Genomic DNA, 18,199 nt, shown 5'->3' on the forward strand with positions numbered 1-18,199 from the left:
CCACCCAGTTCCTTCACATCAGTGGTGCTGTGACAGTAACCTCTGGTTTAACCAGATGAGAGGATACGATGACGGTCTTCTAAAATTGACCCCTTTCCCTTCTTTTCCATCTTGGTTCCAATATTAGGCCACCCCACCCCCACCCCCGAAAGAGACAAAAAATAATAATAATGATAAGAACAAAGTAGATTACAGATCCTTTTGCTCCCGAAATACATATGTTTCAACCAAGTTACCAGATATTTCAAGAAAAAGCCCCCAAAGCTACAAATAATCCAACCTCTACCACCAGAGTGTCTTCCAAGTCGACCGCCGCTGTATCTCACCAAACCGAAAATGAGCACTCCCAGCGGCCGCCCACGGCGCTCAGAGGTGAGGTCAGCAGCGTGTCCAGTCCCGCCCCATTGAGACAGTTGTAATCTCTTGACACTGAGGAACAAGCCCAGGCTGCCCTGAATCTCCACTGCACCCACAGCAAGGGGGCAAAGGACCCTACTTTCATCAGCAGCACCAAGGAGAGTCGTTCCTCAGGGACTGACAGACCACCCCATCTGCATCAAAGCCCACTGTACAATAGAGGGCTGAATCTATAACTCTTCCTAATCAACCCTGTGGTCAAGTCCAGCGTCTTCTTAATTTATCTGTCCTCAGATGAAGCAGACAAACAAGGCTTGCTTTTTATCAAGAACATCTACTCTACGTGAGGAAACAGAAGAGCATCAAGACCATCCACCACCCCTCTGAAACCTACCAAGACAAATGATTATGAATGGGGAATTTGTAGATGGTCTTTTCTCAAACCTAGATCATGGTAAGAGAATATTAGCTGAGTAAACCTACTGGGAATCACTCAAAGTCATCCAAATAAGAAACAATAAAGCACAGAGCTACATAGGAAATTTGAACATATTTGTAGCCTCAAGAAAACTCTTAAATAAGAGAATATGCCTGGGCAGTGTTGGAACTCTCTGGATACAACTCCATGGTGTTCATCGTCCCAAAAGAGCTCTAAGGAAGGTTGTACCTTTGTGGGGGTTGAGCCCAGTGAAAGCAAGTTTAGGAACAGAGGGTCATGCCAAAGGGATTCAGAACCATTTTTTCCAAGAACATCACTTAACAAATGCAGAATGCCTCACTGGGAAGACAAGGAGAAGATCAGTGCTGTCCTACAAAGGCAAAACAACCACCTTGCTCACCCAAATGTCCTATTGCAATTTAAATATGCAAGATGTTCAAAGGCACCCACAGCATCTTTGATCAACACATTTCAGTCACCCAGAAACTGTGTACCTTGGCTCATAACATAAGAGTAGAGAAGACAGATGACTAACTCTCATTAGCACCATCAGGAAAAGCAGCTGAAGAGGAAAAGTCATGTGCAGGACCCCAAAGGATGGTGCCTGGGGCAAAGAGGCCCAATTGGGATGGATGTAAGATGAAAGCTCGCCTGCTGGATTAGGGAGCACTGTGTGGAAGGAGCACAGGAAAGACTGAGTAATTCACTCCTCCTGCAGGGACTCAGCTCCACGGACCTGGTGTTTGCATCTAGTATACCAGGCAGGTGGCTCTCCACCCCATCTTGGGAGAAGCTATGATGCCAACAGCTGTCAGGTAAGGCCAGAAAGAATAAGACATTTGGGGGTATTTCCTGAGAAAGTCTCTGTCAGCTTGGAGCTTTGACAGAGGAATGGACATATTTGTTGAACATATACTTTCCATCGGGCCTTATAAGTCATGTTAAGGGTCTCTGCCCTTCTTGAAGGTCGCTTTGCAAACCATATAAATGCCAAGCTGGTCAAAGGAGTGAGATGGAAGAGGAACAGAGGTTTACTTGTAGTTCATCCATAGTTGCTGTTTCCTCCATTCCAACATTGGTTAAGTCTGAGAGACCATAACTTTCCAATAACTAACTGTTGACTGGAATAGAGAACTACCAGACTAGGCATGACTTGATGTATCATCTGGTACACAGCCCAATTTTAGAAAGATGAGAAAATAGTTTCAGGGAGGTGAAATGGCTTGCACCATGCAAATTAGAAGCAAAATCAAGGCTAGAACCCAGATCTTCTGGCTTCCAGTTCAATGTCGCTGGTTTTGTTTTGGTTAGTTTTCTTTTTTCCCCCTCTATATCAAATAATAAAGAAAAGGCATGGAAGGGAAGACGAGAAGAAGAATGTCTATTTTCATCTTTTGTAGCTGGGGTAAGGAAAATAGTTACTTCCAAGAGAAAACCCAAAGTGTACTTAGGCTAACAAGGACCGTGCTTGGGAGGGGAGCAGAGACATTACCTTTTAACACCAGAGGTTCTTTGCCTTCTCTCTTCAGGGACTCGAGGACTATGTGAAGTGGTTGGGAGGGCATCACTCGGCTTGGCTCATTGGTATTCTCATCATAAACTATAATTTCTTTGGAAAAGATCCTCTTGAAAGAGTCCTTGCCTTCCCTACAGGAAATCAAGTCTAGGACAGTGATCTTGCCCTGCTGCAGTCTCCGCCGGCTGATTTTATCGGCACAGTTAATGTGGACAGCTCCTTGGATGTGACTCTTGTTGTACTCCATGAAGGGCCTGCAGTCAATGATGACGGGGCCCTGGCTTGGCAGGTGACCCTTGCACTTGGTCATCTTCTTTGCCAGATCATTGGGGTAGATGATTTTGATGCTCGCTAGCTGCTTGGGGGTCCCTGACACAGGGCTGCCCACCCCACACGATGGACTTAAAGGGCCTGTATTCTCATTGTTGTTGACCATCTGGTTAGCAGGGCAGGCGGTAGAGGTTCCTATGGCGGTGGTGGCACTGCCAGCGGCAATGGCTTGGGTTTGGGCCTGACTGTTCTTGTCGTAGGTTGCCACAGTGCAGCAGCTGGCACTGCTGCATCCACAATTCAGGGAGCGGGCAGAGCCGCTGGATGAGGGCATATACGTCAGATTCGCAGCCTTGAGGGACACAACGGTGGTGGCAATGACCGGTGGGTGGCCGTTACTGCCTGGGGCGGCAGAGTCAAGGTAGCTAGAGTCTAAACAAAGGTTGAGATCCTGAGGTCGGACAGGCCTAGACAGTGCCACTACTACCCTGTCGTCTAAAGGAGTTGGAGGCATGAGGAGGCTGAAAACTGGCAATTCAAGAAGAAGTCAAGACAGTCTGTAAAGAAGGAGGGGGTGGAGAAAGAATAAAGTCGTGTGACACAAAAGGCAGTCTAATCCGATCCTTCAGGGAAGACCTTTGCATCCTTCTGAGCAAAGTCGTCCTAAGCGCCCTTTATCATGCCACTATCAAGGCTTGAAATCTCATTTCTACATATTCAAAGAGGATGCAAACCTGACGGTCGCCATTGCTAAGTCTAAGGTTAAATATATTAGTCTATGAAAATGTTGATGAACAACATTTCATGGACCTACATCAAAGTACAGCTCTTGAAAATGTAAAAAAAATGAATAAAAAAAATTATAAAAGCTGAAGACAGAAAAGAAGCCTCTTTAAAAGGCCATCTAATCTTGGCTTTACCTCCCAGGCAGCAGTATATGGCAACCATCTGAGAAAGACCCATTTGTCCCCCCTTGCATGCTTCCCATTTAATTCCTTCACCCACTGCAAAAGCAAAGGGATGGCCAAGAACGCTGGCATGGCTCACAGAAATATACAGCAGCTAAATATACATCGGGGGCAGATGTCAACTTTCTGCAAATAGGAATGAAAGTATCCCCCTAAATGAATCTCTTTGACTAGGAGCTATTCTTGCTCTCCATCTTGCCAGGTCTTTTGAAAAGTACAACACAGTCATATTAAGAACCCCATGTTTCCTGTTAGCCTCTAGTAATTTAAGCTGCATTTCCCCTTTTCACTACCGGCTGGTGTCCTAAAACAAAGCCTCAAGCCCAGAACCCAGGCCTGGAAACTTCACCCCAGCCAGACACATCACCCACCCATTGCTCCCCTCCTACACCCTCCATTCCTGCCTCTAAGGACCATCTCAGCTCTCCTCCTGGCTTCACCTCTGCCACTCACACAGGCTGTGAATTGGAGAGCTTCTGTCAAGGGGAGGCAGCAGGTCTGTAGGTTTCAGTTCCATACAGATATCACACTCTCCCCCTTTGAAAAGGATTGAACTTCACATGGATTAGATAAAGAGACTTCCCAGTAAGCCTGTCCCTGCTGAAGGGGGCAGAGTGTTGTCCAGCAGAACTACCTTCAGTCTCCTCAGAGAGCACCTGCAACGGGACAAGTCCCTTCTCTGTGGCCCTGCGGGCTCCTCTCCTCCTTCGTGCACACAGAGAAGAAACCAAACCCCAAGCAAAATCTGCTCACCTAAAGGAACTTCAAAGAGCTGTCTGGAAAAATGTCACCTATCATCGGTCTACATCTACACACCACTATCTGATACAGAGCCAAAGTATCACAGGCAGAACAACACTCTCCTCTCTCCCCTCTCCTCTCTCTTTCTTTCTCTCTCTCTCTCTCTCTCTCTCTCTCTCTCTCTCTCTCTCACACACACACACACACACACACACACACACACACACACACACACACACGGGCTGGCACCCATTTCATCCACAGCTCCCCACCTACTCGGGTTTCTCTCACCCACCCCTGGATGGGAGCGAAGGATCAACGCCCCCCCTCGACTTGCGTAGTATTTTTTTTGAAGAGTGAGTACTATTCCAGAAGCTATAACTGTTTCCCATCTGGACCAACCGATGAAAGTCTTTGCTATTGTGTTACCTGGTAGGCTACGTCCCAGGATCAACAGTCTGTTTCCTTTGAGAGGGACGCATATGTGTGTTCATGGAGACACACGCTGGGACCCCCACGTCCACACAAGTGCGCGGCTCACACACGCGCGCGCGCACACACACACACACACACACAGAGTGTATAAAGAGATCTGCAATCCCTGCAGCAAAGGGTCGGGCGTATATATGGCCCGTGAAAACATCCAGTCTGGAAGAGGAAGCCTTCCAGCAAAAACACTGAGCTGTTCCCCCCTCACTAGTCTCACTCCCACCACTAGGCAGGGGCTGAAAACAAAATAAAGTGGTAAGAGAATGCTCCCTCCCCGCTCCTGGAGCGCTCGCCCCTGTTCGCAACACAGCGCACTAGCAAACCCCAGGCATTTAAAACTGCAGCAAAGCATCCCATACGAACCTCGTTTTTCCCTCGTCCCCAATCCAAGAAGACTGCAGTGAGTAAGCGCCCAGGGCAGGAGCACCCAACAGCCCGAACCCTTTAACCTCACCTGCTGGGCTCCCCCATCAGCAGAGCATCTCTCCCTTTCCCTCTCTCCTCTCTCTCTCTCTCTCTCTCTCTCTCTCTCTCTCACACACACACACACACACACACACACACACACCGCCTAATGCTCTTCCACCTCCACTCCCGGGCTCTCAGGAGTAGCCGCGGTGACTTTCACTTACTTCATTAACAAGCGTAGCCCTCCACCATTTGGCGCTCGGCGTCAGCTATGGACTTGCGCGGTCAGCCCCCATTCACTTGGCTTCATTGATCTCCAGCAGCAACATAGTTACTTTCTCTTTTGCCACACTGTAAATGTAAGGTTCTCAGGGGGCGGGCTTCCCGCCGACCGACGGCCCCTGGGGCCAATAGGAGCCCGGAGGAGCCGAACCGCTACCTCGCAGCGGCCCGCGGCCAATGGGAGGTCGTGGGGGGAGGGGCCGAGGGCGTGGCCTCGCCTCTTTAAGGAGGGTTTAACCGACGCCGCTGGAGGGCCTCCGTGTTACAACACGGGCGGTGATGTCATTGGCAACCAATCAAAAACTTCAAAGAGCCAGCCGGGGCCCGCGCGGAGCAGCTGCTCTCTATTTACATGTGAACGGACCCGGCCAGGACGCGGTTAACCCGTTCCGGGGCCGAGTTGTCAATGGGCCGGACTTGCCCCTCCCGCTAAGGCTGCCTCGTTCCGCTCGACGGGACCCTCCCACAGCCCCCCACCCCGGGCAGACCAGGCCGTTGTTGTTGTTGTGTGTGTGTGTGTCTGCTTTTAATGTTCCCTTCTTACTCCGGACGGATCGTCAAAAGTGTGGAAGTAACTTTCCAAAGGCGGGAGAAGAAGAGGGAACAACTACCGTCCCTCGTGGAGAACCCGGGTTCCCCCAGTCACCCGAGGGGACTTGACGAGCCCCTCCCCGAGGTCCACGCAGCTCGCCGAGTACCGGCGCCCGGGACGGACGTGGACGCGTAGCGAGCGCCGGTCGTTCCTCCTCGGCCCAGCGCCGACGGCCTGGGCACCCCCACCCCCGGGCCCTGAGTTCCCCGCGCTCCGCCCGCAGCGGGCCCGGACCGGACCACCACCCCGGCCGCGGGGCCCGCCGATGCCGCCGCGTCCCCCACCCCCCCACCCCCCCCGGCTATTACTGCCACCCGCCCGCGCGCTCCAGGGCCGGCAGCCCCGCCGCGCCCTCGCCTTCCCCCGCCTGACCCCGGAGCTCGACCCCCAACGCCGAGGCAGAGCCGCGGGGGGCTGCTCTGGGGTGGAGGGCCCGGCTCGGGCCGGAGGCCGTGGGTCCCGAGGCTCGTCGCGCGCCGGCCGCAGCCCCGGGCGACGCCTCCGACCCGCAGCAGCCGGCGCTGCCGGCCCGGACGCTGGGTCCAGGCGCCGCGCGCTCTCCGGCCGCCTCCCCGCGGCCCCGCAAGCCCCGGGCCAGGCGAGGACCCGGAACGTCTCGATCGGCCGCCGCGGGGTGGAAAAGGGCCCGAGCGGTATCTAGTCCACCAGACTGAGAGTGGCCAGGGGACCGTCCGGGAAGCCCCGCCAGTGCTCGTGACTTTTGCAGTCCGAGGGGCCGCCGTCCAGGGCGTGCATCCCTGGAAGCAGAGCACCGGACGAGGCTAGCGGGTCTGCGCCTTGTCACGAAGATGTCAGGAACATTGCGGGACACTTGTCTCGGCAGCGGAGACGCCAAAATGAATGGCTTCGAGTCTGCATCAAAGAACCCTAAAGATACAGTGCCTGTTTTTTTTTTTTCTTTGTTTGTTTTTTTGTACCACTCTAGTCTCACAGAGGCAGAGGCAAAAAGAGCGAGATAATTACACGGGAGTAATACTTTATGAGGATATGGAATGCTTGGCTGTGTTTTCTCTCTCTACCAGATTGGAGGTGTTTGGAGACACACTCGAAGCTACAGTTCTAATAAGTAAGCAGTGGCAGCGACATATTCATGGAGTTTCTTTAAGGGTAGATCTGAACTCAGGAAATGCCAATTTAAGGCCAACCAGGCAGCTGTTCTCAATGAGCTGTTAAACAGAAATCCCCTGGGGTACCTCCCGGTGAGGGGGGGGAATTGTATCACGTATGTGCATATAACACGTCCTTATTCCAGCTCTTCACACCAGTGTCTCAACATGCACCAAATGCATAAAATTATGTTGACTAGGAAAGGAGGTGTTCTCCTTCCTGACCCACACACCAACACACACGCACACCATCCCCACCCTTAAAGGATAGGGAATCCTTAGGGCACCATTTGTCCCTATGCCTTTGGAGATCTGCAAGTTGTGATCAGGAAAGTTGGATTCTTATGATTTATGTAGAAATCAGAGAAGAACTTCCCACAGAGTCTACTCTGGATCTGTTTGGAGCAAGGAATCTACAAGCTTGCTTTTTCCTAACAACATGTGATTATTGAAAAACTATTTACCAACTCAGGGTTCAAGGGATCTGGAAGCAAGACTGGATTCTGATTCTCCTATGTTGTGTCTGTTCATCCAGAGTCACCATGTTTAATTTTTAAAATCTAAAATGGTAATGTTCCATCTCAGAATAAAAGGGACAAGTACTTGTGTAAGTGCTTAAGGGAAGAAAAGATTCTCTGCTTGATAAAAGGCATTTAGTAAAAAAGTATTATCCTTGCTTCAAGAAAGGAGGTACCTTTATTTATTCAAAGATAGGTATGATCTATAATATACCTTTATTTATTCAAAGATAGGTATGATCTATAAATTCATTGCTAATGCCTTGGTATCTAATTCAAACAAATTTAGGATTTATACACTTGCAGAAGAGTCAACCAGCTTTTCCCATGAAATCCGAAAGGGGAACATAACTTCAAAAGGAAATGTAACTTATCTAATGAGATTATTTCTTTTTATGTTTCAAACTAGCAGATTATTATAATTTAGTTGACTAAGAACGTAAGCCATGTAGGCTGAAAATTTGGGAACGATGGCAAAATTACCTATCATTTATCAAACCTGAAGCATGGAGTAATTTACCAGGTCATTAATATATTTCAGGCTTTATTTTTTTAACAAAGAATATACCACTCTTATAGAGTGGTAGGGAAAAAATCAGATTGCAAATGGAGGTTTATTCACTCACTACCCTTCTAAACTTCTTTTGTACAAGAAAAGGTGACTATGTTCCTAGTTTTTAGTCATAAAAGTGAAAATAGTATTTGAAATACTGCCCCAAGTGTTCAGATTTGCAATACTTGGCAGTCAATGTCTATGTACCTGATAAGTCTACAAATAACTGGCAAAACTTTAAGGTTCAGTTTTAGTCCCAAAGAAATGACAAGGCATCTTCACTGTGTTTGTGTGCTGTAATATGATTGCACTGAGCCATTTCTTTGTTCCACCAAACATCGTAAAATATACTGACTTTCTTCAGTGCACAGTGTGATGTATTAAACATAGCAAAAGATGAAGAGAACTTAGACCAATATTGGATAATATTGAACAAATGTATTAAACTACTTCCTTTGTCTGCGCTAAAATGGTTAAGTGTGGGGGATAATGGCAGAATGAGGGCCAGATCTTCAGAATAACCCTAACGGTCAAGGTGGGGTTCCTGGAGGTGCAAAGGGTAAGGCTGGGAAAGGCTTGGTGAAAATTTGGAAATAATAAATCCTAGGATAAAGGTGGTGTGCTGGTTTGAAAGGATGCATGTCCCCTAGAAAAGCCATGTTTTAATCAAAATCCCATTTCATAAAGGCAGAATAATCCCTATTCAATACTGTATGTTTGAAACTGTAATCAGATCATCTCCCTGGAGATGTGATTTAGTCAAGAGTGGTTGTTAGACTAGATTAGGGGATGATATGTCTCCACCCATTAGGGTGGGTCTTGATAAGTTTCTGGAGTCCTATAAAAGAGGAAACATTTTGGAGAAAGTGATACAGAGAGAGCAGAGAATACTGTAGCACCATGAAGCAGAGAGTCCATGAGCCAGTGACCTTTGGAGATGAAGAAGGAAATGCCTCCCAGGGAGCTTCATGAAAAAGGAAGACAAGAGAGAAAGCTAGCAGATGACACCGTGCTCGCCATGTGTTCTGCCAGTTGAGAGAGGAACCCCGGCCACGTTCACCATGTGCCTTTCCAGATGAGGAAGAAACTCTGACTGTGTTCGCCATGTGCCCTTCCACTTGAGAAAGAAACCCTGAACTTCATCCGCCTTCTTGAACCAAGGTATCTTTCCCTGAATGCCTTTGATTGAACATTTCTATAGACTTGTTTTAATTGGGACATTTTCTTGGCCTTAGAACTGTAAACTAGCAAACTAGAACAGGTGGTATTAAATCAGCAAGAAATGGGAATGAGCTGAGGAAAAGAAAAATGAGGCAGGGGGTGGTTGTGACCCTTAAGGCCACCCTACTGAAACCCTCTGCAATCCCTTCTAGGCCTGGAGAAGGGCTGAGAAGGTCCGGAGGTGACATTTGCAGGGTTTGGTGGGGTGGTGGAAACAGAGGCAGGGGTAAGGGGGTGCTTATCTCCCTCTCTATGAGTTAGGGGCCTGCAGATGCAGATCCGGCCCATTAAGTTCATAGGCAGGTACACACGTGATGCAGGAAAAGGCCCTGAACTGTTCAAGGCTCTGTGTTTTCCAGTATGGTAGCAACCTGTCACGTGTGGCTGTTGAGCACTTGAAATATGGCAGGCCTGAAATGGAATGTGTGCTGTACGTTTAAAGTACACTCCAGATTTTGAAAATCTGATCTAAAAAACGAATTTAAGTTGTCTCAGTTTTTTTTTTTACATCTGTTACATATTGAAATGTTTGTATTTTGCATGTGTCCAGTTAAATAAAATATATTAAAAACTTGACTTCACCTGTCTCTTTTTACTTTTTAAAATATGGTTATTAGAAAACTTTAAATGGCATGCGTAACTCACATATTTCTACCAGACAGTGCTGTTCTAGAACCTCTAATTGTTCCTTTATTTAAGGTCACTTAGCTGCCACAGGGACCAGAACCACAGAATTTTAGGCCTGGAAGGGACTTTAGCACATATCTAGGGCAGTGGTTTTGAAACTGTGTTAGGATGTGCCAGAGGGAGAAGGGGCACCGATACAAGCAGGGGCAGGAGCAGGAATGAGCTAATGGAGCTCTGTGGCCCCATGCCTACCCCCTTCATACGATTAACACACGTACATATACATGTGTTATGTCAAATATGAGATTCCAAAGGAGATTCCATTGGAAGAAAGATTCTGATTGTTTCGTTTTGCTTTTTAAATATCCCATCATTTTACCTGTGGGGAAATTTGTAACCTAGATAATGGATCTGCATGGCCAAAGGCATGCTTGACTGCAGGACTTAGCCTCAGACCTCTTCTCAAAGTTGGTCCTCCACTGACCAAACCAAACTGACCCACTGGTTGGGGAATCAATGAGCGTCCTGGGCAGATCCCCTTACAGGCAGGTAGACTTTCCCTCCCAGTCTGCTCATCCCCTATCTGTAACCTCACAATGCCTGCTGCTCCTTGTCGGCAGAGAAATCTGACCAGACCTAATGGGGTGGACCATGACACAAACCTATTTGCTTTATGAAAATAACACACACAAAAACTAACTCACTGGCAGTAGTCCCCCAGCAACACCTTCCTCTGAGATGGCTGGCGTATTATTATTATTAATATTATCGAGAACATTAACATTTTTCGCCTTGTCCAATCTGGGCAATCATGCTTTTTCATTAGGATATTCCTTCAGACTCACAGTCCCTGAACCCCAGGAAGCTGCGTCCAGTTGTGAAGCTGAAATACGGTGCGGGATGCAGAGTTAAAAGTAAACAGGTGCTCTAAGAATTCCTAAATTCCCTTGGGACTTGTTTCAGCTCTGACTAAGGAATTAATCTAACCTTTTCAGCAGCTCCTAGTAGATGAAGATATATTGCACTTAGATACAAAAAGTTCCTGTAGATTACCAAGCATGTCACATATACCTTATTTATCTTTACAATGAACTCTTTACTGAATCCCAATACTAAAGATCTGAATTCGGAAAATAATAATAGGTAGCACTTGTTGAATGTTTCACTCTATGCAAATCTCTGATGTGATTTATAAATATATTAATTCATTTAAATCTTCACATTGACACTCTACATCAATATTTTTATCAACCATAATTTAATGATGAGGAAACAGAAAAGCAGAAACACAGAAGGGTTAAGTAATTTTCTCAAGGTCACATAGCTAGAGAGTAGCAGAACTTACCTTTGAATCCAGACAATCTGGCAGCAGAGCAAGTGCTTTTACCCACTGTGTGTTATTTAATTCATTCTCTTTCTGAGTTTATAGACTTCTATCATATGCCCTTCTGCCTCCAGAGTACCAGGATATTTTTAATTACCTCTTCATAAGGGTCCTCTAATTTTTCCTTTCTTTTCCTCAGAACTTCTCAGAGTTCCTTTTGTCCTCATGTAGTCTCATCCAGACATCTTCCATAACTGAGACTAGACCACACCTCCACCTTGTTTCCATAATCCTTCCAAATATTGCTCTAAATGTCAATCATTTCTATTACTGGAATTTGGACTGAACAGTTCAAGGGAAAACCTATAACCTCTCCGTATATCAAAGACCAAGTCTTATTCATTATATCTCCAGCACCATGCCCAGAAGCTGGCATATAGTATAAACTCAATAAGTTTCTCTTGAATGAATGTATGAACTGAGCATTTTTCTTATCTGTACCTTTGGACTATTTTTTCTAGATGCATACCTTACCTCATCTGACACCTTTCTAGCTACTGATTTGGTATTTTGCAATTACTGGAAGCATAGAGAACTCTAAGTCCCTAAATTCAATTACAACCCCTATTTTGACTTATTTTGGAAGATGTTAACCAAGTGTTTATCTCAGGGGAGATAGAATGCTTAAACTCATTGCTTTGTTTTGTTGCCATATTCTCCTATTTATCTCCACTTTCTATTTTCCCCTAGCATCGACAGAAATGCCACCATCTCTCTCATTAAAATCCATCTCACTAGAATCCATACCATGGTTACATTTTCCAATCCATCAGCACTCTTTGCAATTATCGTTGCTTTCCATGCCTAGGAAAATTTCCCACTTTGGTTCATTGAGTTTTACAGAATTAAGCTATCTCCCTTTCTTCCTTTTCTCTCTGAGCTCCTTCCTTTGTATAACACCCACAGCATACATTTCCTTGTGTTAATCTCCCTTCAGACAACTGGTCCAGCATTTATTTTCTAGCATGTGACTGATGCTGATAAATAGCCTTTTTTTTTCTTTTTTTCAGAAGAGGCATTTCATCAAGAACCTGTACCTTGGAAGTTAACGAGTTATTTGTGTAGCAGCGAATTAGGTGGATGTGCTCTGAAAGGAAATGCAGCTCCCAATTCTGGGCTAGACATGGAGCAGCAAACCAAGAAATCTTGCTTCAAATGCTCTGTGAAGGTGAACCAAGTCCTTCTGGATTCCCTACCCAAGAGGACTGTTCAGTATTGTCTCCTGGTTTATGTCATGGATAAGGAAACCACATTTGGATTACACTCTTGGCGTGCAAGGGCCAAGAACGTACAAATGTGGTAGATGAGTCTTTTTCCAGGTGAATTCACGTGCCTATTGTGTGCTGAGTACTGCGCCTTCAGTACCACCTCTGGCACATAGTAGGATTTCAAATCAATTGAAGTCAGATCAGGTCAAGTCAATTCAAGTGATTCAAAAGGTAAGAAAAAAATCCCTATTGGACTTGATGAAAATTTTACTTCAAGTAGGAACCTTAGAGAAGGAGGAAATGTAATGGATGCCACAAACTTCTAGCTCAGAAAAATGTTGAATTTAAAGTTGGTAAATTGACCGGATCAGGAAGTGGACAAATAGAGAGCCGAGGTTTGTTGCATGCATCTACCAATGCACAGAGCCTAGGACGAAGCAGGTGAAGGTGACCTTCTCCACAGGAACACACCAAGATGCATAATTTACGGGGAATCCTTAGTCACCTTCATGTTTCAGTTTGCAGTTTCTGTTCCTAGGAGCTAGGAAAATGAAGGCAACTCTGTAAGTTGCCATTCTGAACTTCAAAGCGTATCAACAAAAGTAACACATCCAATGAAGTGTTTTCTCTATATTCCGCACAGAACAGGTATGTCAGCAGATTTTGACACCCTTTTCAACATACAGTCCCAATCTTTATGCAATACTTAGTCCCGATATATGGATTAAGGAAGTTAGAGACTTAGATATTTTGCTCATGAAGATCACACAGAATGTTCTACCAAAGTTTGCATCTAACCTATCTAGCACTAGAGACTTTTTTCCTTAAAGCCAAACTTTTCCATTTGCACTCATCCTCCAGCCATCAAAGTATTTGTGAAACAAGGAGGGAAGGATAAAATGTAGGGAAAAGTCAGACAGACAAAAAGAAGACTGGTTTTAAATTCTGGGCTTATATTTTTTGATTGAACAGTTGGGAAGGGTAGGTTTGGGCAGAGAGAGGGCAATTAGAGGAAATGTTGCCAAGTCCAGAATTTTCCAAAGCTAAGTAGCTTAGAACAGAATTTTTCCTCAGATGTAGAGGAATTGTTGAATGCTTTGCAGCCAAAACCCATGATATCACTGAAGCTTACTCTGGGTGTCCCCAGCAGACACTGGGCCCATGGCCCCTGGGATGGGAAGGAATGGACGGTGGTGCCAGTCTTGGCACATCCCCGCAAGGCACAGCATCCACTCTGGCAGCAGCCAGTTGTTTCTCTGCCAGGCTCAGGGGGCTTCAAAGATGAAAGAAGCAGACCCTACCCTCTAGGAGTGCTGGGATGTTCAAGAGTGCACCCAGAGTACCATTCAAATGTAGCAGAATCCTCAAGACAAGTTTCTCCAGTCTCATAGTTTGGGGAGCAAATTGTACCTCTCTCCTAGAAGAATGCAGATCTTCTCCCTTTGTGTGTTTAAGCTGCTATGATCTCCTTCCTTTCCCTTTGCTGGACAGAGTAGAGTAAAGCCTGGGAGATAACTTTTATATCGAGCATCAGTCCATCTCCATCTGTCTTGCTTTACTAAAGTCTGGTTGAATTGAGTTCCCAAGGGTTTAAAACTACCTGAAGAGATGATCAGGTTAGAATTTTTAAGGTTAAAATCCTAAGATAGGTTATTGATAAAAGGAGAACAAATTCCCTACTACAATTAGGAAATCCCAGTGAAGCGTCTGGCTTTGGGGCTTTACAACCATCTAGAAACTTCAGAGATAAAAATAAACCTGAGGTATGTTCTAAGCCTCTGATTTGTGTCCATTTAACCTACAGGAAGAAAGATGTGAATCTTTTTGCTTTCCCAAAAATGCATATTTAATTTTATCTAAACATCCTAAATTTTGAGCCTATCAGGAATTTCCATATTAAGTACAGATTGCTTTCCCAATTTTATAACATGTATTAAGAAAGCCATTTTAAATTCCATGATTAATGTTAACAACTTGTTGCAGTTATTTCTGCTTTCCCAAGAAATGACATACAGTTGAATTATTATAAAATCTCAGCACAAGGACCTAAGGAGCAGACTTTTAAAATGCATTAGTTATAGTTCATAAAAGCCTATCTGAGACCAGAATTCACTCCATTTTTTGTGGCTGTCTAATGTTTTAGGTTTTCCTGGATCTTTGTCAGGAAAGCATGACGTGTGTGCCCATAAACATGCAACATTAGGCTTCCTCCTCGCTGGCCTGCAGTGGACTGGAAGTCCCTGGCCTGCTGTCTCAACAAGTGTTTCTCTAACTCTAAGTGTGTTCAGATCACTTGGGAATTGTATTTCCTGGGGTTCTGGTTAAAATGCTGATTCTGATTTAGTAGGTCTGAGTGGAGATTTTACACTTCTTACATGCTTTCAGGTGATTTTGATGCAGCTGGTCCCAGACCACATTTTTAATACCAAGAGCTGCTATGTCCAATACGGTAGTCATCAGCCATCTGTGGCTACTGAGCATTAGAATTGTAGGGTACTCTGAATTAAGATACACTGTGAGTATGAAATACATCACGGTAGGAATAGAAGAATATATTTCATTAGTGATTTGTATACTGATTTCAGATACAATGATAATATTTTAGATTTATTTGGTTAAATAAAATATATTCAATGTAATTTCACCTGTTTCTTTGTACATTTTTTAATGCGATTGCTAGAAAACTTGAAATTACATACGTCACAGGCAATTGTGGCTCGCATTGTATCTCTATTGGATAGCAGTGCTACAGAAAAACAGAGAAAAAGAGGCATAGCATTTATAAGGGGAGTAAAGAGGGCATTCTTTGCTTATGATCTATGTACAGTGCCAGTACAGACTCTCTTAAACTCCAAATATAGACCCATTCTTAGCAAAAACGGCATGGGCTTTGGAATCAAAACACCTTAGGGTTTAAATTGACTGATTACTTCATTCAATAAATACTCATTGAGCACCTACTTTGTGCTCTATTTTTTAGGTACCAGAGGTACAGCGGTGAAGAAAATTAACACATATTCTCTGCCCTAAAAATAGGTATTAAGCCAGAAAGCACGTAACTAAGTGGGTAATTACAAAGTGCCTTTCCAGCTTCTCTTTTATTCGTGCATGAAAGTTTCTTACCCTCTCTGAATCTCGGTTTAGATTTTGATAAAATGGGAATAATAGCACTGCTTTTCCAGATTTTGTGAGGATTAGAAATAATGATTGTATTTGTGTAGCTACCACGATATATGACAGTGTAGGAGCTCAAGAGATATTTGTTAGCTGGCTAAATAAAAATGTGCAATTCATTGTATTTCTTTATTTGCTCATTTATATGCTGCCTCATTCCAACCTACAAATACTAACTATTGTCACATTGCAGGTAGTTGGTGAACTTTAACTCTTAATGGAATTCAAGCTTCTTCAGGGCATTTCCTAAATCTATCACAATTCTTAGTACATAAGAAGCATTTAATCAGTGTTTCTTGGACTAAGTTATAGCAGGAATAGAACGCAGAAGGGTCTGACTGTCAACCTCCTCATTTTGCAGGACATTGAAGCCACAGAGTTGATGTGACTGACCCTGGAACACACATTAATAACTATTTCTGAAAATATGACACTGATCATATCTGCTAGAAATTTATGGAAGGAGAAGAACTTTGGAAAAAGAGGTCAAAATGTGAGAAGAAACCTGAGGGAAAGAGAATCTTAGGAATGAGAAAGTTTCTAGAGAGAGGAGTGACAAAAAGTGTCTGAAACAGTAGGGAGTTTTAGTATGTGAGGATGGAGAAGGGATGCATGCCACTGGGCACTTCAGCAAGAGTAGGCTCCAGAGAGGCAGCGTGGCAGCTGCCAAATGACACGGGGAGTGAGGGATGGGAAGCAGGGGGCTGACTTTTCTTTCAAGAAGCTTTGTGATGAAGGAAAGGAGAGAGATAAAGAGATAGGTGGAAGAAGCAGTTGTAGCCAGAGGACTTTTTGTTTGTTTGTTTTGTTCTAGAATGGGGGACTTGGCACTTTGGAGGCAAAGGTGAAGGGCCTTGTTGAAATGAGACGGAGAAGGTACAAGAGAGGAAGGGATCCGTTATCAGCACCAAGTCTTGGAGGAGGGAGAATCGGATAGGTGGAAGGACATGTGGAATTGTTGACCTTAAAAAGTGAGGGGACACCATTGTTTTTGAGACAGAAAGGATTGTGGTTAAATTTCAGTTGTATTTTGAGGGGAGAGAGGGACAACGGAGGGAATAGGCACTCTCCAGTGAGGTAGGGGACAATCTAGGGGGAGGGCAGAGGGCATTCTGTGCTGATGGTCTACATGTACTACCAGTGCAGACTCTCTGAAACTCCTAACATAGACACATGCATCTCAAACTGGGGCACGGACCGGTGCATGTCCACAAGCTGTCACTGGTCCAAGTTGAGAGAAAGAGCTCGTGTCAGAACGCAAATCAGCAGCATTACTAAATACACTCTTTAGTTCAACTGATTTTGCTTCTCTCTGAAAGAAGTAGAGCATTAGTTTTTGTCCTGGTAAAGGCTCTTTATCCCACTGAGGTCTCAGTAACAGTTTGCAAAACAGGTGCTTTTGAGTAACACTTCTCTGTACAACGTATTGCTGACATTTCAACCCCAAATACCCCACAGATATCTCTAACCAACTGCACTGATCCCCTTATCTCCTAAACTTGCTCCTGTGCCTTTACCCTATTCCTGAGTTTGGTGCCACTGCCACCAGGTCACTAAGCAGAAACGTGAAGGAGCAGATAGTATCTTATACCCTCTCCTTCACCACTCTCATCCAGTCATTTCCCAGCCTTGTGATACTCTCTCCAAATAGCTCTCAAATCCACTTTCTCCTCCCTGTGTTCATTACCAACAAACTAGTCAAGGCCACTGTGGAATCTTGCTTAGATATTGCCTTCTCAGTCCATCTTTTACTCTGCTTCTCTGATGAGCTGTCAAAAACCCAATTCCAAACACTTCACTCTCCTAGTTAACCCTTCAGTGGCTCCTCAAAGTCCATGCAACTACCCTAGAATGGCTCACAGTCCATGCTTTGCAAGTCAGGCATTCTGAACTATTGCCATTTGCCCTTTGCTTGAACTCTGTGCTTTCACGTATGTTGCTCCCCTCACATATAAGTTTTGGTTTACATTTTGTCACCTGAATTCCCTTACCCCTAGGAAAAGGATCTTTTTCTTTGCAATCCTAGCACCCAGTACAGTGTCTTGAATACAGGAGGTGCCCAGAATATATTTGTTGAGTAAATAAATGAGGTCAGAGCCAAAAGGGATGAGTAACTTGTTGACTTCATACTGAGCAGAATTCATGAAAGTAAGATCACTTAATGGTGCCTGACTATGGTCAGGGCAGCCTCAGAGCCTGGAGCTGGTCTCCCCTTATAGATGGAGAGTCACAGAACCCCAGCAACAAAGGGAGGCTGTGGCAGCTGGAGATAGGAGAGCCATTTCTAAAATGCATGCTTGGTTGCAGCTTAAGTGAATCTGGTTC

At 45.0% G+C, this 18,199-nt stretch overlaps 1 protein-coding gene and 1 long non-coding RNA gene across 3 annotated transcripts in view; one reads left to right on the plus strand and one right to left on the minus strand.

Annotated features, from left to right (window-relative positions):
- Nucleotides 1-6,248, minus strand: part of DUSP10 (dual specificity phosphatase 10) — a 40,496-nt gene extending 34,248 nt beyond the window's left edge. The window contains exons 1-3 of one of the 2 annotated variants that reach the window (XM_077157913.1): nucleotides 6,169-6,248; nucleotides 5,413-5,539; nucleotides 2,289-3,139 (exon numbers count right to left, since the gene is read on the minus strand). In XM_077157913.1, coding sequence (XP_077014028.1) covers nucleotides 2,289-3,096 — 808 coding nt within the window. In that variant the 5' untranslated portion in view covers nucleotides 3,097-3,139; nucleotides 5,413-5,539; nucleotides 6,169-6,248. Of the gene's footprint in view, nucleotides 1-2,288; nucleotides 3,140-5,412; nucleotides 5,540-6,014 lie in introns of both variants that reach the window. The other variant, XM_077157912.1, reaches the window with a different exon arrangement.
- A 3,854-nt stretch (nucleotides 6,249-10,102) lies between these two features.
- Nucleotides 10,103-12,787, plus strand: LOC143679092 (uncharacterized). The gene is made up of 2 exons (XR_013173550.1): nucleotides 10,103-11,030; nucleotides 12,503-12,787. It is a non-coding gene; the product is annotated as an uncharacterized LOC143679092 (long non-coding RNA).
- The last annotated feature ends 5,412 nt before the right edge of the window (nucleotides 12,788-18,199 follow it).

Source organism: Tamandua tetradactyla, chromosome 4 (genome assembly GCF_023851605.1).
Source record: "Tamandua tetradactyla isolate mTamTet1 chromosome 4, mTamTet1.pri, whole genome shotgun sequence".
Lineage (NCBI taxonomy): Eukaryota > Metazoa > Chordata > Mammalia > Pilosa > Myrmecophagidae > Tamandua > Tamandua tetradactyla.